This window comes from Herpailurus yagouaroundi, unplaced genomic scaffold, assembly GCF_014898765.1.
Source record: "Herpailurus yagouaroundi ecotype Mexico unplaced genomic scaffold, PumYag 77, whole genome shotgun sequence".
NCBI classification, from domain to species: domain Eukaryota; kingdom Metazoa; phylum Chordata; class Mammalia; order Carnivora; family Felidae; genus Herpailurus; species Herpailurus yagouaroundi.
Window position 1 is genome coordinate 20,562,913 of NW_024412388.1, and position 20,348 is coordinate 20,583,260.

At 58.4% G+C, this 20,348-nt stretch overlaps 2 protein-coding genes across 4 annotated transcripts; both read right to left on the reverse strand.

Annotated features, from left to right (window-relative positions):
• Positions 1 to 118: 118 nt before the first annotated feature.
• MAP3K6 (mitogen-activated protein kinase kinase kinase 6) lies at positions 119 to 13,107 on the reverse strand. Of its 3 annotated transcripts, none has more exons than XM_040466335.1 (29): positions 12,362 to 13,107; positions 10,962 to 11,101; positions 10,852 to 10,875; positions 10,413 to 10,603; positions 10,129 to 10,297; positions 9,642 to 9,748; positions 9,042 to 9,212; positions 8,844 to 8,956; positions 8,054 to 8,213; positions 7,667 to 7,829; positions 7,480 to 7,587; positions 7,305 to 7,354; positions 7,119 to 7,214; positions 6,878 to 6,965; positions 6,653 to 6,786; positions 6,150 to 6,298; positions 5,780 to 5,916; positions 4,205 to 4,310; positions 3,549 to 3,706; positions 3,253 to 3,445; positions 3,007 to 3,145; positions 2,546 to 2,705; positions 2,229 to 2,405; positions 1,808 to 1,949; positions 1,380 to 1,551; positions 1,173 to 1,285; positions 1,013 to 1,086; positions 639 to 715; positions 119 to 432 (listed from the first exon to the last, which is right to left on the reverse strand). In XM_040466335.1, exons 1-29 carry the CDS (start codon positions 12,702 to 12,704, stop codon positions 342 to 344), a joined length of 3,945 nt encoding a protein of 1,314 aa, XP_040322269.1. In that variant the 5' UTR covers positions 12,705 to 13,107; the 3' UTR covers positions 119 to 341. The 3 variants fall into 3 exon arrangements, with proteins under 3 accessions (XP_040322269.1, XP_040322273.1, XP_040322281.1); XM_040466339.1 differs by having other exon boundaries at positions 6,171 to 6,298; positions 12,362 to 13,106; XM_040466347.1 differs by lacking the exons at positions 10,413 to 10,603; positions 12,362 to 13,107 and having other exon boundaries at positions 10,962 to 11,076.
• A 1,466-nt stretch (positions 13,108 to 14,573) lies between these two features.
• Positions 14,574 to 18,953, reverse strand: FCN3 (ficolin 3). Its single transcript, XM_040456838.1, is given in 9 exon segments — positions 14,574 to 14,938; positions 15,746 to 15,891; positions 16,000 to 16,019; positions 16,021 to 16,134; positions 17,631 to 17,758; positions 18,146 to 18,190; positions 18,545 to 18,639; positions 18,875 to 18,899; positions 18,902 to 18,953. Coding segments are annotated over 9 exon segments (867 nt in total). The 3' UTR covers positions 14,574 to 14,696.
• Between the last annotated feature and the right edge of the window lie 1,395 nt (positions 18,954 to 20,348).

Genomic DNA, 20,348 nt, shown 5'->3' on the forward strand with positions numbered 1-20,348 from the left:
TGGTAAGTGAAGGAGAACAGGTGAAGGAACTTTAGACTCAGACGGAAAGACCTTAGGAAGCTGCGCCCAGGAGCCCCTGCCCCCACCCCTTACTTCGGAAGTTGCCAAGGCCCAAGCGTACAAAGGTGTTCTGTTTAATAGTCTTTGCCTGGCGGTACTTGCTATGCTTGGGGCATCTCTATGGTTGATTCTGCCCACTGGGGCTAGGCCTGGGCCCTACCCTGCCCCCCATCCACCTGGCCTCCTCCAGTTGACCCTGAGTCCTGGGGCAGGTATATCAGAAGCTTCTCCTATCTTCTCCATTCATCCATCCTTGGGTCTAGCCTCTTGTCTCTGAGCTCTCATTCAGCCTCTTGGGGGCCAGGGGTAACCGGCGTGGATCCTGCTCGCTGTGCCAAGATGGCTCTCCAGATGCGGCATACCATCCCTCCCCTGGGGATAGCAGGCTCAATGTGGCTTGCCAGAATAAGGTCTTGGGCCCTAATACCCAGTCTGCCTGATGCCCTCTCTGTCCCCAGAGGACACTGGTTTCCCTGTAATTTCCAGGGAGGAATCCAGGCAGGCATGTAGCTGGGGGTCAGGATCTGACCAACACGAAGCCATATGCATGGGTCATCCTTGGAGGGCCCAGGACATACCTGATGCGGGTGTAGATGAGGTCATCTCGAGTGGCACAGGTCAATAGGGTATGGAGGGTGAAACTGTGGTTCAGCAGCTGGTTGCGGACAGAGACCCGGATGCAAAAACAGTGGAAGAAAAAATCAGAGAAAGATGTGTTCAGAGACTCAGGTACTAGCTGTGTAGTACCACCAATATGCTAGGGCAAATACCCCTTTCGGGGCCGCAGTTTTCTCATCTGTACCATGGTGGGGGGGGTATACTAAGTGCTCTTCCCACAGTGAATTCTCTGTGTGAGGGGAAGAGAGAGGGGAAGTGAGAAGAGCTGAAAGATGGGCAGAGGTGGAGTCTTTCGTCGGTGGAGGTCAAGGATAGCCAGCACTCTCCCCCTCACCATCTGGATGGTGCCTGAATCCACATTCAGTTCCTGTAGCCACTGCACCAGGCCCTGATCCACTGTGAGAGCAGCTGTCAAGGAGGAGTCAGGTGGTGAATCCAGGGGTACTTCCTGCCAGAAGGTGCCTCACACTCACAGCTAGTGTTTACCAGCTCACCTGGGGGCTCGGAGGCCAGGGCAAAGATCCCTGCCTTCCGGCTGACCTGCTGTAGAGCTTGTTGCACCAGGGCCTGGCACTCCCGCTCCTTCTCAGCCAGGACATCTCGAAGCCTGTTGGAGAATGCAGAGGCTGGGAGAGTAGAATAGCCGGAGGAATGAGGGTGAAGCTGGTTCAGAGGGGATGGACAAGGCCCAGGGGCTTTACCTGTCAGTTTCTGCTCGCAAGAGGCTCAGCTGCACCATCAGGGGCGGGGATCCCTGCTCTGGTTCCCCAGGGAGCCGGCTCAACTTGACCAAGGTTTCCTGCTGCTTGGACTGGGGTTCCTCTTCTTTACTTGACTCCTCTGACCTCGGTGGGACCGCCTCCGTCTCCACCTCTGCCAAGCCAAGTGACTGGGGTGAGGTCAGGCAGGGAGGGAACGCCCATCTGGGATCCCCAAACACATCCCCAAACACTGGGGGTAAGGCGCAAGGCGCCAAGGCACTGGGTACCCGCCAGGCAGTGCCAGTCTGGGATAGGCCCGGTTGGCCACGCCCCACCCGTTCCTTTCCGCCCCTGCAGAGCCTAACCCCTACGGGCCACGCCCCCTCCCGGCCCTATTTGTGCTCGTCACGCCCCCGAGGGGGTTTTACCCTCGCTGGCCCGCCGACCAGCTCCATTCGGCCCGCCTGGGCCCAAGACAGGTAGGGCTGCCCGTACAGCTCGGCTGAGCAGCGAGTCCAGTACGAACATCCAGTGTGGGCGGATATGGCGCCTGCGGAGGATCTGCTTCACCTGGAGAGGGAGAAAGGGCGCTTGGCTGAGTCTCAGATAGAGGTGGGGCTCGAGTTGGAAAGCCCTAGAAAGCCTTCTGCCAAAGGCTAGTCGGGTAGGCGGACTTGGGGCCGAGGGAGGGGCTGGGAAGTTAGAACTGGGTAGATGTCCCTTTCCTGCGGGCTCTATCTTCACAGGGAGGACATGCAACCTTGCAACACCAAGTCCTTGCACATTCCCAGGCACAGGGAGCTCACTACCTCTTATTAGGCAGCCCTAACTTCAAGAAAGCTCCCTCACCGCATCCGGGAAGGCGAAGAGCGGTCCATGCAGAAGCGCCGGCCCGAGGCCTTGGGCCCGCAGCTGCCCTTGCAGCGCCCGCAGCTCCTGGGCCAGCTGCCGACGGTTGGGCGTGTGGATGTGCGCGGCGAGGCAGCGCAGCAGCTGTTCCACATGATTCCTGCCCAGACGGGGACCCTGAGAAGGAAGCGAGGTTGTCAGTGGGTGTTGCCGCCTGAATCAAGAGAGTTGCCGGTGGGTGGAGGAGTGAGGGAGGCGGTCAGCAGGCTTCCCGTCCGCGCTCGACCGCCAGGGAGCGCTGGGGCGGCCGCACCCACCTGTTCCTGCTTCAGGCGCAGATTCTCCGCCAGCGTGGGCAGCTCCTGCTCCAGCACCGAGGCCAGCATGGCCCTGCGCTTGCTCTCCTGGTGCAGCAGGCTCAGCCCAGAACTCTCCTCGGGGGACGTGGGCTCCTCCGCCCCGGGCTCCTCAGGCACCCTAGTGTAATGGGGAGCTGCCGGTGGAGGGCGGGTAGCAACACCGGCCAGCCACCTCCACCCCAGGGTTTGAATCCTGGTTCTTGTATTTTTATGCCTACCTCACAGGGATTCAAGAGATAAGCCTGGCACTGAGGTGGCACAATAAATAGAAGTCAGAGCATCTGGGAGGGGGCACCAAATGCCATCCTTGCAGGTGGCTGGAGGTGCCAAGGCCGGGCGGGGTGGGGGGCTTCTTCTGGAGGGAGTACAAGGGCAAACCCAGATGAGGCAAAGTCACTCTCAAGACCCTGGGCTCTCACCGGAGCTGGCTGGTGTCTCCATAACTGAGGCAGCGCTTGGGCGGACTCGGTGGATGCTGAAAGGGTGCCTGTGGGCACGGGAATGTCTGGGACTGGGTGGTCGAGTCGGCCGAAGGAGTGGGGCTGGCTGAAGGGGCATCTGAGGGAGGGACATGGCTGTCAGCATGGGCCCCCGTTCAGTCTTGTCACCTCCACAGCTCCTCTGCCCTCACCCTAGCATGCCCCCTCCCTCCACTTGTGTAGTACCTGAGGGCCGCGGTGCGGGTCTGGGGGAGCCAGGGCTGCGGCTCCTCTTCCCAGGCTGCAGGAAGGGGTCCCCCAGCAGTGCCTGAGCACTGGCTCGGAGACGGGGGTCTGGCTCAAAAGTTCGGAGAAGGAAGGTTTGGGCCTCCGCTGACAGAGAAGTGGGCATTGGCGGATGCACCTTGTACATGCCCACCTGGGAAGGGTCGGGGAGGGTAGACAGAGGTCAAGTTTAGAGGTGTTCAGGGCCCAGTCTGTCCCCACCCGACCTCATGAGCCAGGCCATGGGGGGGTCTCACCTGAAACATGGCGGCTTGCGGGCTCCCTAGCTCATGGAAGGGTGGGCGACCTGTGGCCATCTCGATAACAGTGCAGCCCAGTGACCAGATGTCAGCCGCCTTCCCATACCCTCGTGGGCCCTGGTCAATGATTTCTGGGGCCATATACTGTAGGGTCCCTAGGGCAGGAGCAGTAGCAATAGGGCTCACCTAGGCTTGATCACTGCGGGGATGGCAGGGGGCTCTATCATCCTCTGGCCACCTGCGCCCACAGTGAATTCTATCATCCAAACAGTTCCCATCACCTACCCTGGTGGTCAAACACCTGTCCTGAGTTTCCTCACTCATCCTAGGCTCTATCATATTCTGACTCCTTCACCCCCTGGAGGTTCCATCATATATCCTGGACAGCATCATCCACTCTGAACTCTGTCACACACTTTAGCCTGCATCGATATTTCTGAGCTCCATTTCAGGCACTTAAATTCACCATCATCAGCTATCCGAGATCCAGTTCTAGATTCTATCACCTCACCTCTGGCTCAATCACCAGCCCTGGGTTACATCCCCCATTAGGGCTCTAACTCCGTGGCCAGGAGAAACACCATTCCCTGAAAGGTCTTAAGAGTTCTTCTGTCCTAGGTCAGCACCCCACTCACCACCCCACACCCCACTACCTGTGAAGGTCTCAGTGCAGGGTGTGATGCCTGCCAGCCTCTTGGACGTGCCGAAATCAGAAATCTTGAGCAGCCCACTGAAGGTGTTGATCAGTACATTGTCCCCCTAAGTAGAGTAGACATTGTGCTCAGTGCACATCAGGCTGGGCTTCTGATGGCAAAACCGGACCCTATCCTGGGATCCCATCTCCTAGAATCCCAGCCTGACCCCACCTCTATCGGCCTCCTCCCTCTTCGATCCCACTTATGACTCCTGGGACCTGGCACCTGGTTTGCCTTCAGGTCTGAAGTTCTTTCCTTCCCTAGGGAGCCTCCTTGATTAAATTCCCCACCCTTTGCAAAGGGGTCTGCACTCTTAATTTAAACTGTCAGTCTCTGTCTGGAGCCATATCTCCTCCTGTCCCCCTTCACCAGTGAGCCAGGGTGGGCCAGCTACAGGGCTTACCTTTTTTCATTTTTAATAATTATTATGATGATTATGCTTTTTAAAAAGTCAGCTTTATAATTACTTTATAATAAAAGCCAAGGATATAATTTACATACAGCAATTTTTACCATTTTCAGAGCATAAGTCAAATGGCTTTGACAAATCTATACAATTGTATAACCACAACCAAAATAATAATATTGAACATTTCCATTACCCCCAAAGGATTCCCTCATACTCTTTTTTTTAAATGATCTCAGGAATAGAACTTAGTGATTCATCACTTACATATAACCCCCAGTGCTCGTCCCAACAAGTGCCCTCCTTAATGCCCATCGCCCATTTAGCCCATCCCCCCACCCAACACCCCTCCAGCAACCCTCAGTTTGTTCTCTGTATTTAAGAGTCTCTGATGGTTTGCTTCCCTCTCTGTTTTTATCTTATTTTTGCTTCTACAGGGCTTACTCTGATGTTGCTCTCTCTCTTTTTAATTTAATTTTTTTATTAAAAATTTTTTATATTTATTTTTTTAAGAGAGAGAGACAGAGTGCAAGTGGGGGAGGGGCAGAGAGAGAGAGGAAGACACAATCCGAAGCAGGCTCTAGGTTCTGAGCTGTCAACACAGAGCCCAACATGGGGCTCGAACCCATGAACCATGAGATCATCACCTGAGCTGAAGTCAGACGCTCAACTGGCTGAGCCACCCAGGTGCCCCTAATTTAATTTTTTTATTTAAAAAATTATTTTTTAATTTATTTTGAGAGAGGGTGAGAGCAGGGGAAGGTCAGAGAGAGAGAGAGAGAGAGAGAGAGAGAGAGAATCCCAAGCAGGCTCTGTGCATCGGCTCTGAGCCCAATGCGGGGCTCAAACTCACAAACCACGAGATCACGACCTGAGTCAAAATCAAGATTTGGATGCTTGACAGTCCACTCAGGTGCGCTCTCTCTTTTTTAATGGTTATTTATTTATTTTGAGAGAGAGCACGTACACATGAGCAGGGGGAAGGGCAGAGAGAGAGAGAGAGAGAGAGAGAGAGAGAGAATTCCAAGCAGGCTCTTCGCTGACAGCGAACCCGTGAGATCACGACCTGAGCTGAAACCACGAGTCGGATGCTTTAACCTACTGAGCCACCCAGGCACCCTGCTTACCTTGATGTCTCGATGCACAATGCGGTTGTCATGCAGGTAGCTGAGTCCCTGCAGGATCTGGCGGGTGTAGAAACTGATGGTGCTCTCATTGTCCTGCAGGGGTCCCCACACTGACCGCAGCAAGGAGGACAGGCTGCCTGGGCAGAAGCAATCCGAGGTCATCACTGGCGCCCACTTACTCCCGCCCTCAGCTCTCTGCTCAAGGCCGGGGCACACCCATGCCATGACCCAGACTCCATCACCACCCAGCCGCACTGTGTCAGCTAATGCCAGGCTACGCCACCCACACACGCTAGGATTCATCTTCCCCAAGGGTTTCCCACCCCTCCCTGGCTCCATCCCCATGCCCCGCACTTCCAGTTCCACTTGCCATCCCACGCAGGGCAGGTACCTCCGGGCACTTCCTCCATGAAGATCTTGAGGTAGCCGCCCTGGCTGGCGGAGCCCAGATAGCGCACAATGTTCTTGTGGCGAAGGCGTTTGTGCAGCGCTATCTCTTCATGCAGGGGTTGAGAGAACCTGGGGGCAGGTAGGGAGAGACCAACAGGCGAGCTTGGGGCAGAGACGCTCCCCCAACTCCAGCACCAGCCAGGCCACGCCCCCAGGACCTGCCCCAACCACACGCCCCTCTCTGACCTTCCCCACCCTATCTGTCACCCAGCCCACAGGCCCCTCCGGACCCTTCCGCCCTCCTGGTCCCTGCCGTTCTGCCCACGGGCCCGGGCCCACCGGGCATCTGTAAGCCCGACCAGGAGGGCATCCGCGGTTCCCGCGCCTACAGTCGCGCCCCCAGGACCCCCCTCAACTCGTGGTCCCGGCCACCTGGGCCCCAGGGAGCGCCGAGCCCCGCCCGCGCGGCCCCGCACGCCGCACCTGCTGTCCCGCTCCGGGATCTCCTTAATGGCTATGCGCACCCGTGTGTGCCGCTCGCGGCCCGCGTACACCGCCCCGTAGGTGCCCTTGCCCAGCACCAGCCGCTCGCCGGTCTCCGTGTACTCGTAATCGAACTGGGGGGCGGGGGGGGGGGATTGGTGAGATGGGAGCTCAGCAGGGGCCCGGGCCCTTCCTCCTCCCCGCCCTCCCAGCCCCCTTCCTCACCTCCAGCACCTCCCCCACGCCCTCCGCCTCCTCTGTGGGCGCCGTGGAATCCGGATTCGTCACCAAGGCTTGGATCAGGCTGCAGAACCTGAGGGTGAGGGAGGTCAGGCCCACGGGAGGGGTAGCTTGGGCGAGAACCGTCCCCTCCGATGCCCGGGAGCACCCAGGGGACATGTCCCTTCCTTTCCCTCACTCCCCTGGCAGGCCCCACCCCCGCCGCCCTCCGAGAGGCTGCGCGCACCACTGGCAGTGCCCTACGCTGGGGAAGCACAGCTGCACGTCCTGAGCCGGTGGGAGCGCGTAGAGGAAGCAGCAGCGCTCGTCCCTCTTCGAGGTGCTGAGAAGGGAGGAAGATCCCCAGTGAGCGTCCGGTGGCTGGCAGCGCCGCCCCTCCCGGGACCTGGACGCCCCTGGTCTCGCCCCTCACCTGACCCCGCAGATGGAGGCCACTGGGAAGGTCCAGCTGGATGGAATGTCCTGGGAGAAGAAGGTGGGTCTGAGGGGGCTGCTGGGGACTGGGAGAGTGGCTTGGGGATGGGACAAAGGTTCTAGAGAAGGGGTGCACAGCAGTGAGGGGTGGGGGACCTCAGCGGTGACCTCACCTCGGTTTCGGGCTCCAGCAGGCTCAGGGTCACTGCGCTCACCGGGTCAGCACCCTGAATCTCGAGCCTCGCAGGCAGCAGCACCTTGTTCATCTCCAGGACCAGCACCTGCAGGTGATGAGGAAGGGGCTGGGTTAGAAGGGGCCTGCCCCTCTCCCAGTCCCACACTCCCACTGGGCGGCCTCACCAAGCACTGGTCCCCTTGGGGACAAGCCGTCTTGAGTGGCTGACAGGACTGTAGCAAAAAGCGGAGCCAAAAGTGGGCACGGTGCGGGGGTCCTTCAAGAGGCTCTAGCGTGGGTCTGAAGTGTTGGTACAGCAGGAAGGTTTCCATCATGGACACCAGGTACCTGCAGGCACGGCCTCGTCCTCAGCTCAGCCCAAGCCCCGGCTGGCACCGCCAGGGAGAGCAGACTGGCTTGGACGAGGCCAGAACATGGGCACTGGGTGCGGCGGGCACCGGTCTGGAATAGGCCATGTCGTTGGCTCCAGGGCTCAGGCTGGAATGCCAGTGGACATAAGCGCGGGGCCTGGCAGCCCAGGCCGGGCCAAGACTGTGGAGGGGACCACCTACCATATGGGAGCATTGAGCTTGTACAGCTGCTCTGCAGCCAGCGCCACCTGGGCGAGGTCATTGGCGAGGATCTGAGCTCCCAGGTAGAAGCCTACATCCCAGTAATACTGCATCTTTTCCACACAGCCTTTTCGGGCCAGCAGGCAGCCCAGCTTCATGCCTGGGAGAGAGCGGTACGGGTCCTAGGGAGTGTGGCGGCAGGTGTGGGCAAAGCCCAGGTGTGGGCCACAGCATCCGTGTGGGCGGGAAGGTGGAACTAGGTGAGGGGCGCGGTGAAGGGCCCGACTCTTGATTTCAGCTCAGGTCACGATCTCATGGTTTGTGGGCTCGAGCCCTGCGTCGGGCTCTGCGCTGATAGCACGGAACCTGCTTGGGAATCTCTCACTCCCTCTCCCTCTGATGCTTTGCCCCTCCCCACTGGTGCATTTTCTCTCTCTCTCTCAGAATAAATAAACATTAAAAATTATTAAAAAAAAAAAAAAGAAATAGCTGAAAACTTTAGTGGGACTCTCAGATGGGAGTAGGAGCTTTGGCACAAGGAAGGTTTGGGGAACAAGTGTGTGCAGAATCAGTGTATAAGGAACACAGGTGTGGCCTTAGGCACACCTGTGGGTTCAGGGCTCATGAGGGCCCAGGACAGTTTTGAGGGTCCAGATGTGGGTTCGGGAAGAATAAGTCCAAAAGGGGACAAGGCCAGTCCCAGCTCCGGCCCAGTGTCCTTTCTCCCCATGCTCTCCCCTGGCCCCTCTGAGGCCCCGCCGGTGGGAGGAGGGGTGCAGGACAGACTCACCTATGAGCTGGAGCTCCTCAGAGTCCTCAAAGCGCTGCCCAGCAGCGATGAGCAGCACAGCTGCGTTGATGCCCGAGTGGAGGCTGGGCTCCACATCAAAGGCCTTGCGATACCTGGGGTGGGGGTGGGGACTCAGGGCTGGACTGATGCCCACAGGCCCGTCCTTCAGCCCACTGTCTACCCACTGGCGCCCCTTACCAGTGATAGGCTTGCTCCTGGTGCCCAGCGTCCTGGAAGCCAGAGCTGAAGAACATGTCCTTGTAGACACGGCCGCACATGCAGTACAGGTCAGGTGCCACGGAGCCCTCACACTGTACCAGCGGCAGAAGCACAGCCAGGGCCTTCTCCCGGTCCCCAGGCCTGTTCCTCCTAGGGAAAGGGGAAGATAGGCTGGGGACTTACCCGATGGCCCCGCCCCCTCTCTACCCAGGAACCCCTAGACCCTGAACAGCAGGGCCCCTTCCAGAGGCCTGACGGTAATGAACCCAGAATAGCTGTGACTCTGGTCAGCACGGACGTCTCTAGAAGTAACCATCCCAGAGAGAAGTGATTCCTAGCAGCTGTGACTCGGAGGAAGAGTGACGGCGGGAACTGCGACCGCTCCAAGGGCAGCAGCGCCACCCTCACCCCACTCCACCCCAGAGGCAGCAGTGACAAGACAACAGGGACCATTTGACCTCGGTGTGACCCTGGTCAGCAAATTCCCTGAATGGCACTGATCCCAGACTGCGGTGACGTCACACGGCAGAGACCCATGTCCTCAAGTGGCTATGACCTGAACGTGGCTCTGCCACTCACCGGTTGAGGGCGAACGTGTAGTGGAAGCAGACGTTGTGCTGCTGGGCCACATCACAGGTGGGCAAGGCCTGCAGCGTCTCCACCAACTCGATGATGGCTGAGTAGTCCTGCGGGAGGGCACGGCACACACTGGCACAATGGCCTCTGGGGGGGGGTCCCATCGGCCCCCAGACCCTGAGGAAAGCCTTGAGTTGGGGTCCCCTCCCATCCGTGACACCCCATCTTCCCACCCACCACACCTAAGGCCCAGGAGGCAGTGTAGACACCACACCTTTCACAGAGAACCGACCGTGTGCCCCAACTTCCCTGCTGCTCTGGGAGACAGCGACATGATCGTCCCCGGCCACAAGTAAGGAAACTGAGGCTCAGAGACATCAGGTAATTTGCTCAAAGCCACCGGTGACTGAGGGGCACGGCCCGGGGATGGACTCGGGCTCCTCTGACACGGAATACCGCTGCCCTGCCTGCCTCTCTGAGCACCACACACCTGCACATCGCGGTAGGAGAGCAACAGGTTCATGATGATGTCGGGGCTCAGCAGCTCCACGCTGTCCAGTCTCCGCTGCAGGCGAGCCAGCTCCTGCCGCAGCTGCTGCCCGCAGAACCGCTCCCGGGCCTGCCGGATGTCCTGCCGAATGGTCTCCCGGAAGTAGCCACTATCGCCCCCAGCAGAGGAGGGAGGGGGAGAGAATGATGGGGCCTGTCCCTCAGCCCCAGCCCACTGGGCCCTCACCGGCCTCCTCCTCCTGCGCCCTCTCTGCGCCCCATTACCAAGAGTCCGTGGGCGTGGCCTCCAGCAGGCGGGCGAGCCGGCCCACCAGGGGTGTTAGCAGGGCCTCCGTGCCCACCCCGGCCTGTACCAGCCCATCAGCCAGGCCCCTCAGGAGGCCTGCATCACCGCACAGCACCCGACCCGTGGCTGTCACCACATAGGGGATCAGTGTGTAGCTGCCAACACAATCCTGGTGGGAGGGAGGCAGGAATCAGTGCAGGTCAGGGGTCAGCACCAGGTCAGAGAGGGGCACTGAAGCGGTCAGAGGTCAGCACCAGTGGGGATGGGGACAAAAGAGAAGGGGCACACTTCATGAAGGCTGGCCGTAGGGAACAGAGGCCCACATGGGGAACTAGTGAGGTCAGAGGTGACTGAGGAGGCCAGAAAAGGTAGTAGAGGTCAAAGGGCACATTGGAGGGAAGGGTGGATTCTGCTCACCGAGTTCTTCTGGAAAACATCCTCCTGCAGGGGACAGTCAGATACTGGTATTCTAGGTAGGCACCACCCCAGGCCCTGTGCCTACCCCCACCAGCCACCTGGCCACCTACCCGAAGGGCCTGCAGGTCAGGGAGGTCAGCCTGGGAGCAGAGGAGCACGTTGTTGGTCATGCTGAAGCTCTCACGCACGCCGAGGTGGTAGAACAGGGAGGGCTGTGCCAGGGAGCTGCTCACCTCCAGCACCACCACATCTGTGGGCACAGAGGTGGAGGCTCTGAGCCTTGAAGCCTGGCTGGGTGGGGAAGGAGCCTGGGGATCCACCCTGGCTCGGTCGGTGTTCCCATGTGACTCCCACAGGGTCCCGTTTTGCTCTGGGTCTCAGTTTTCCCCTTCTAGGCCCCTCTAGCTCTTCTACAGGACTGATGATATCTGTGGTGTTGCAGGAGAGGATTGGGCTCAACAGGCTGGGACCTTCATCCCACTGTTCAGAACCAGTGAGCACTGAGCATGGAGGAGAGGAGCTGTGCACCAGCCAACAGCCTGTTCCGGGCCATTTGAAAGGCATTCGAAAGGTGTGGCGCAAACACAGAAGTCCCCTACCCTGAGTCCTCAACGCAGTCTCTTGAGAGGGGCGGGCACCAGCAGTGTGTTTAGACAATGCTGTGCCTGTGTGTATCGCTTAATGTTTCTACCTCTGAGTGATAGTGGCTGCGAGGGCCTGCGTGAATCAACATATGTGCGATTTGTGAGTCTAAGAGTATGTGTGTCTTTGTGTCCTCGAGGTCGCGTCAGCCTTCATTTTTAGGCTGCGATTTTAGGGCCATCAGGCAAGCTCGGTTCCCAGACTCTTGGATGAACAAATAAGTGTCAGGGGCGGGGCGCCTGGGTTGGCGGAAGGGAGGGGTGACCAGAGCGGGAATAGCCGCCTGTCTGGCCCCGCCCCCGAGCGACCCAGCCCTGCCTCCAGTTCCGCCCACTACCTCGCAACCACTGGGGCCTCACAACCTAAACCCCCTCGCCCAGAATCCCGCGCCGATGGATCCCTTGGCTTTTCTTTCGGCCTCTCTAGCCCGATCTTCCCAAGTAGTATGCTACCTCCCCTGAACTCCAGCCCCCCAAGTACGGCCCCTTTCCCTACTCCAAGCTCCACCTCCCAGGATCCTCCCTCACGAGCTCCGCGTGAGATCTTCTAGAGGCTGAGCCCTCCAACCTCACTCCTGAGATACCACACTCTGTCCCGCTCCCAGCCTCGTCCCAATCCTAACCCCAGGCATGGTGCCGACTCCAGAGTGCTTTAAGCCCCGATCCAAGGCCGGCCGCGCTCCAGATCCCCTAAATTCCACTTTTATCATGGCCCTACCTCGACCCCTGAGCCTAGCTCACCTTGTGCCCCCCAGACCCCATACCCATCTCGGGGTCTCCCCGGAATCGCCAACCACGCCCCCTTCAGCCCTGCCCGGGACCCCCAAGCCCCGCCCCGGCTCCTGACCCCGCCCCCAGCGCGCCCTCACCCGCGTTGTAGAAGGAATCCAGCGCCGCGGTGTCTCCCAACGCCAGCGTCCCGAAGGGTAGGCTGCGCAGCTGAGGTCGCGGTCGCGGCCCGGGGAGCTGCGCGCAGGCCTCGCGCAGGCAGCGCAGGGGCAGCGGCTCCGCCTCGGCTCCAGCCTCGGGCTCCACCCCGGGCTGCGGCTCCCGGGTCAGCACATAAACCACGCTGAGCGGCCGGCTTCGCGCGCAGCCCCGGCCGGCGGGCGCGGTGGGGGGCCGGCCCCGGCTCAGCGCCTCGGCGAGCGGGTCCTGCCAGCAGCTGCCGGCGCGCACCAGGGCTCCAGACCGCTGGCACGGCCCTGCCATGCGGGGGCGCTCCGGTGTCAGGCGCCGGGCTCTGGGCACCCGGGACGGGGCAAGAGCCAGTGGCTACGGATCCAGGGATCTCAGGATTGGGAATCTCCTACGAAATCTGGAAACCCAGAGTCGGTCAGAGGCCCTGTTCCGGGAATCTGGAGCCCAGGGCCAAAGCCAGGCTCCTACCAAAGGTCCTGAAGATCTGAAGTGGGGATTGGGTCCCGAGAATCTGGGGCATCCAGTGATCCGCCGCTCCGAGTCCCGGGAATCGGTCTGGCCGTGTCCACCACCCGGACTCCGCAGGAAAGAGTCCGCCGTCGCTCTCTCCTGCCCTCACATGTAGGCCGGGCCCAGCCCTTTCCCGGCCGACTGGGAAAGCTCCACCCTCGGCCCTGGGGCAGCGCCGCTCCCTAGCGGCCCGGGACTTGGCCTCTCCCCTCCCTCCTCTCCCGCCAGAACCTCTAAGACTGGCCGCTTCCGGAACAGCCTGTGCCCCTGTGCAGCCAACCACTGTGGTCTACTACACGGCAGGAGCTTTTAAGATGTGTGCCCAGGCAAGGGCTAGGAGGGACTTGTGAACTTCAGAACCCGCCCCCACCCCCCCCCCCCCCCCCCCCCCGCGCCGTGCAGGTGTCTGTGGAATGAATGGATCTCCAGAGAAGACCAGGGTGTGCAGAACACAGCGAAGGACATATATTTTCCAGGGCTCCACTGTGCAGGCAGAGAGGGACTAGAATGGGAGAAACCTGCTCCTTTGCCTGCCAGGAACATGGTACTTGGCATCTGAGCCCAGGCTTTTTTTGCCTTTTGCCAGGAGGCTGCTTTCCCCAGCATCCAGTCTGCTGTGGAGCCTTGCTGACCTTTGACCTCCACCCAGAATATGACCATGGGACCTGAGTCCCCACACCCACACTTCTCTTCCTACCCGAAGAAGAACCCGAAACCTCAGCCCTTGGCCTGCCACACCCGCGCAGCTCCCCAAATCCCTAACCTCCTGGTGTTGGCGAGGCAGCAAACCTCAGTGGGCTCTGAAATCAGGAACTGGGGACTTAGTCTCCAAGATCACTCAGTTCCATGACGGAGCAGAATGCAAGCCCACGACTGCCTGTCAGACTGCAGTTATTGTGCTCTGTGTGTTGCTCTGCCCCTTTCTAGAATGTGACTCTAGCGAATTAAGGGCTTAATAAATGCTAACTCAGTAACTGCTGTTTCGCTGCCGTGTTACCCTGTGGAAGAAAAACGGACCTTCCCACGTTTGACTCAGAGTTCAAACGAGCCCCGAATGGGACAGGCAAGAGGTAGTAGAGAATGAGAACTTGGCTGCCGAGAGAGGAGGGGGTGGAAAACAGATGACTTAGAAGGGACAGGCATGCATCAACAGGGGGAGAAAACTGCACAAATCCCCCCACAAAACTGTACACTCGTAGGACCCAGAGGATCCAAGGGTGCTGTCAGTGGATGCTTGAATCCTTCTGAGTCCTCCCTTAAATGCTCCTCTGGCTTCGTCTTGCACACCTCCAGAGATAGAAGCCTCACTACCTTATGAGACCAACCCTTCCATCTTCCTGACTGGAAGATCTTCTTTGAATAGAGCTGCACCCCGTGTCTCTGCTCTGCCCTCTTTTTGAATCTAATTTTTAAAAATGTTTATTTATTTTTGAGAGAGAGAGAAAGAGCACGAGCAGAGGAGGCAGAGAGGGAGAGGGAGACAGAGAATCTGAAGCAGGCTCCAGGCTCTGAGCTGGCAGCACAGAGCCCGATGCGGGGCTCGAACTCACGAACTGAGATCATGATGTGAGCCGAAGTCGGACACTTGGCCAACTGTCTGCTCTGCCCTCTTGAGTTTCCCAGTCACTGGAAGAGTCCTGCAAGCCTGGAAAGGGTTAAAGTGATTTTATTTTTAAACGTGGACAGGGGAGCAGAGGCATTTGGCAACAGGGAGTGTAGCCCTCGGTCCGGAAGCTGTACAGGATAGATAAGGGTGCTGGCTGCCACGGTGTCCTAGCGAAGCATCATGTGAACCTTGCGGTAAGGGTGGCCCACGCCCCGGCCTGAGGCCCAGTCGATGCCATACTTGTGAGCGGTGGCCTCAGACGTTGCGTAACGCCTGTTGAGATTGGACCGGTAGCAGGATCCGTGTCACCAGGCACCGTGGACAGTCACGGCACAGTTGCTCTTGCTCGTATCGTGGTCAGCATCGTAGGTGGTAAAGGGCTTCCCGTTGTGGAGGCTCAGAGAGTCTCCTGACAGGAGATGGAGGCACCTTGGAGCCGGGCACCATGCCTGGCACCCTTGAGGAGATGATCTCACAGGAGCCTCAGAGCCACCGTGGACGTTATCAGGCCCCAGGAGGAAACAGCAGTACCAAGGAGCCAGAGTGTTCTCCCAAGGTCACTCGGCTAGTCACGGTGGTACTGGGACTTGAACTGGGGACTGCGGCTCCAAGGCCACTTGCTCCTCCCTCCGCCTTGTCTCCCTCCCAGAATCCCCAGCTCCCATCAGCAGCCTGAACAGCTCTGCCTGGGGGAGCTGGGAGGGACTTCTCAATGCCCGGGCAAGGGGGATCCTGAGGCACATCCCCACAACCACTTCCCTCTTTGAAGTCTCTCCTCAACAGTCACTGTTTCTCTGAAGAAAAAAAAAAAAAAAACAAAAACCCAAAAAACCAAACTTTCTGCTTCCTCTTCTGAAGCAGATAGGGCAGATGCTCAGCAGGGCCTCAGATGGCTCCCACATCCTCCCTCCCTGCCTCTTCGCCCATTTTACAGGGGAGGAAACTGACAGGGGAGGAAACTGACAGGCAAGGAGCTTGCCCAAGGTCACGCTGTTAGTAAATGAAAGGGCTGGATTCAGACTCAGGACTGTTGGCCTCCAGAGCCCAATTTCTTCACTCCTACCTGCACCATTCTGTCTCATGGGTGCCATTTCTCAGATGAGGAAATCAAGGCTCGCAGAGGGGAAGAAATTGCCCTGGGTCAGTGATGGAGGCCGTGGTCACACTGGGAGTGGATCCAGCCTCCCTCACCTTCTTTCCCTGCTCTGGGCCCCACCTCAGGTTCACTCATCTGCAGTGCCCTCCGAGAACTTGCCCCGCACCAGCTGGTAGTGATCTGCCTCCCCGAGGAGGCGGAAAGCCTCATAGCGGGCAAAGGTGTGGTTGCCAGTGAAGTCCTCCAACTCCACCCGCAGCTCCCAGGTACGTGGAGGGAAGAAGGAGGCACGGGTGGAGGAATCCTCAGATCCAGGGTGAGGATTCAGAGTGCCAGAGAAATGCCCCCCAAACTCCCTGGGACCTGCTGGGAATTTACCCTGAACAGTGAGCTGGGTGCAAATTCTCATTCCCCAGTCAGAATTCAGACTCCTGGCTCCCAAAACCTGCTTTGTAGGCGGACCAAGAGCGGAAGAAATCCACCGACCCGTCCTGTCGCCTCTGGAACACCTAAGGAGGCAGAGAAGGCCAGCTCAGCGGCCATTACTCCAGGCCGGGCAGGTCATGAGGAGAAGCCGGGGGTGGGGGTGGGGGTCTGTGGCAGCGGAGAGTGGGTGCACTGTGAGGGGAGGGCGGACACCTGCCCCCTCTTTGGATTGGGGGCTTGTTAGTAACGTGTAAGTCCAAGTGACTTTTGTTTTTATTTTCTAAAGATTTTTATTTTTTTTAGGTTAATCTCTACACCCAATGGGGGTTCAAACTCACGACCCCGAGATCAAGAGCTGCACGCTCCACCGACTCAGCCAGCCTGGCGCCCCAATCTTTGCCTGTGAATAGTGATGAACTCCACATTCCCTTACTAACTTCTACTGACACTCAACCTCTTGCCAAAGCCTGACAAGTCCCAAGGAGACTGAAATGATTGGGAACATCCGCCCTGTCCTTAGAGGACGGTCAGTCGTGCTGGGATCAAATTTGATCAAGCCAGGTCAAAATAACCTCCTTAACTTACTATGGGAATCGAGATATTAGAGCAGAGAGGTCACCTCCAGAGGCCCAAGCTCGAGTCCTGGCCTTACCCTGATGCCCCTCGGTCCCCACTGCAGGCTAAGCTGCCCTTAGGCCCTGCAGTTTCCCTCCTCAATATCCTTCAGTCTAAGCACCTCCCCTTCCACTGTGGCCCGGGGCCCCTGAATTCCTCCTAACCTGTGTCCCTGCCTCCATCCTACCCCCACTGCCATGTACCTTCCATGGTGCAGCCTGAGTCTTTTCCCTAAAACGTAAGTCTGACCAGGTCCCTCCCCTGTTTACAACACTTTCATGGCTGCCTGATGCCTCCTGTGCTCCTCAGTCAGTTATTCAATGCCCTCCATGAACTGGCCTTTGCAGAGGCCCTTAATCTGTCCTTGACCCACACCTGTAGACATTAGCTGGCCTCTTATCTGCTCCCAGCTCATTCACAAGGTCTCCTCAAACCATCTTGTGTTCTCCTGCCTCCCTGTGTGTTTGTCTTTCCTTCTACTTGGAATGCCCTTCAGTTCCGCATCTATCTAGAGAACTTCTATACAGCCTTCAAGGCCCTTTCAAATGGCATCTCCTTTTTTTTTTTTTTAACGTTTTTTATTTTATTTTTGGGACAGAGCGAGACAGAGCATGAACGGGGGAGGGGCAGAGAGAGAGGGAGACACAGAACCGGAAGCAGGCTCCAAGCTCTGAGCCATCAGCCCAGAGTCCGACGCGGGGCTCCAACTCACGGACCGCGAGATCGTGACCTGGCTGAAGTCGGACGCTCAACCGACTGCGCCACCCAGGCGCCCCAAATGGCATCTCCTTTGAGGAGCCTTCTCAGACTTCTTCAGGCCCTCTGGGAGCTCAGTAAGTATTGGTCCGTGAAGGACTCGAAGGAATGCTTTAGCTCCAGAGGGCTCTGGCTCCCCCTAGGGTCCAAGAGGAAGAAGTGCCCACTGGGCCTGGCCTCTGAGCCCCGGAGTCTCCCTGGCACTCACCAGCCAGCCGCCCTCTTTGGTGTCCATGTCACAAAAAACTGGGAGGGCTCTGCCCTCGAGTAGGCATAGACGGTACCAGCCGCTCAACGTGGCACCCCGGCTCCGCAGCTCTTAGCAGTTTCTGGGGCCTGGGGAAGGAGAGATGGGCTGAGATGTGTTGCCACAGTATCTCCCAACCCTCACCCTGCGGGCAATGGAACAGGCCAAGTGTGGGACCCCAGGAACCCTCTCGATGGCTCCTGAGGAGGGACTCTACACAGGGAGTCTTACCCCAGGGAAAGACAGAGTGTTGGATCTGAGGTCTGAGTACTCCCAAGGGAGGGCCCTCAGACCCAAGGGAGGGTGCCCAGGCCCCTTCCTAATCTTCCCCTCCTCTCCCAGCCTTCTACCCCCCCCTGCCCCCCGGGGGGTGATCATAGTGGATTGCTGAACCATGGCTAAGCAGAGACACCCCTCTCTAGTCCAGGGACAGAAGCAAAGAAAGCAGAGGAAGTCCACGGTCCCACACACTCCACCAGGCTCACCCTTGGGGCCCATCTTGCCAGGTGGTCCAGGTTGCTCTGAAATCCCAGAGACCAAGGTGCCTTAAGTCCCACCCCATGCTCAGGGCCAAAAGGCAGTGAGTGACTTGGAGGCTGAAGTCAAATCCCAGCTGCAGTCCTTCCTGGCTCTGTGATCGTGGGCACACAGTTTATCATCTCTGAGCCTCACACTCCCCTCAGCAAACTGGGGATAGAACCAGCTACCTCACAGAGTCAAACTTGGGGTGCTGGGCATCCAGCCCATGGCTGGCACACGTTAGGTTCCTTGCCTCTTGGTCATGGCCTCTCAGCACAGACAGTAACCAGTAACCGCTGATCCCCAGCCTGCCCAGTTCACCCCGGGTCCCTGCCTTCTCCCCGGGCATCTCTCACGTTGAGGGCCTGCAGCTCCTTTCTCTCTGGGACTTCCTGGGGCTCCAGGACAACTGGGCAGGAGGACCACTTTGCTGGCTTCCAGTCCCCTGGGGGAAGAAGCAGGGCCGGGTGGCCACAGGGTGGGCATGGGGGAACGGGTGTATCTCTTCCAGGCCCCTCTGCGGTTCTCTTTCCATCTCCCAGATTCTAGCTGTCAGGACCCTTGCCTCCAGAGCTGCACCGTTTGCATCAATTTGCATACATTACAGCTCTGTGAGGTTGGGCGGGAGAAGGACCCCCAGGGAAGGAGTGAGGGCGGGTGGGTGGGGAGAGCATCTTAGGCTGCTACCTGGGCAGTTGGGGTGGTCCTGGCAGGCTTCCCAAGCAAGAGGAGCAAAAGGGAGAGTGGGGTCCACAGTAGGCCCATCTTGCTGATGCCCCAGAGGATACCAGTTTATAAGGGGGCCAAGCTGGTGGGAGAACATGGAACAAGACTTCCTCCCATTGTCCCTTCCAAGGGACACCCCCCTCCTCCAAGTCGGAGCCAGCGGGAGGTGGAGGCGTTTCTTCCCTCAGCCCCCGGGACCAGGATGGAGTCCAACTTTTGATCCTGTTCTCCAGGGCTCTGCAGCCGTCTCTCCAGACCTTTGGGCTCACATAGGACTTTTCTGCCTTTGAACCTTTGCTCGTTCTGTGCCTTCCATCTGGAATGTCCTCCTCTCCATCTCTACCTGTGAAGCCCCCCCCTCCCCCACCCCCGCCGTCTGGTGAAGATCCAGCCCTAACACCATCTCCTCCAGGAGTCCTTCCCTGGTCCTTGTCAAGTGTTAAAAATGACCATGGCTAGGGGGCACCTGGGTGGCTCAGTCGGTTAAGCGTCCCACTTTGGCTCAGGTCATGATCTCACCATTCGTGGGTTCGAGTCCCGCATCGGGCTGTGTGCTGACAGCTCAGAGCCTGGAGCCTGCTTCGGATCCTGTGTCTCCCTCTCTGTCTGCCCCTCCCCTGCTCACATTCTGTCTCTCAAAAATAAATAAACATTAAAAAATTTTTTTTGTAATGACCACGGCTGCCATTTGTTGGGCACTTACTGCACTCCACAAGTCCTGCTGGGTGCTGTTTGTGCGTTGCCTCTGGTCCTTACACAGCTTGGCTCATAGTCATTATTGGCCCTGGGTTACATGCTTGGCACAAAGCAGGTGCTCAATAAATATTGGTTAAAGGAATGAATAAACAAGGAGAAAATGAGGCCCAGAGGCAGGACGTGGCTTGTGCACTGACACTTGTCTGCCTGGGCCCACAGAGATCTCGCCCAAGTGCCCCGCCAGGGAGAGAGGCACTCTTGACAAAGGGACTTCATACCCACTCTCAAGTCTGTTGGGGAGCCCCTGGCAGGGCTTAGGAAGTAGTTACTAACATAGGCAGACCATTGAGTGGGCAGACTGTGCAGGGCAGGTCTGGAGGCTAGAAGGCCAGTGAGGGGGCAGTAGCCACAGTCCAGATGTGAGGACTGACGACTGAGCTGGAGAGGGACCTCAGGTGACAGGAAAGCAGAGAGAAGCCTCATTTGCTTGTTCGTTCACTCATCCATTCTTTCACTCACTCATTCATTCATCAAACCTTCCCTGAAAGCCTTCTCAAGCCCTCTCTTCTCAGTGCTGGTGGGGGCAGGGAGGGCTGGGGTACAAAGTGGGTGTCAGAAGGTGGAGGCCGAGCTTGCCAGACAGGATGGGTCCATGAAATGGACTCTGAGATCCTGAAATTCCAATTCAAGGGATCTCTCCTCCCCACATTCTTCCACAGGTGTGCCAAGATTTGCAGA

What these genes read in the sequence shown, in the direction of transcription:
- MAP3K6 (XM_040466335.1), bottom strand. Translation starts at nt 12,704, where the DNA reads ATGGCAGGGCCGTGCCAGCGGTCTGGAGCCCTGGTGCGCGCCGGCAGC. An exon ending in GGATTCCTTCTACAACGCGG is followed by an intron (nt 11,102 to 12,361) that starts GTGAGGGCGCGC and finishes CTGTGCCCACAG; the next exon opens with ATGTGGTGGTGCTGGAGGTG. An exon ending in GCCACGCCCACGGACTCTTG is followed by an intron (nt 10,298 to 10,412) that starts GTAATGGGGCGC and finishes TGGGGGCGATAG; the next exon opens with TGGCTACTTCCGGGAGACCA.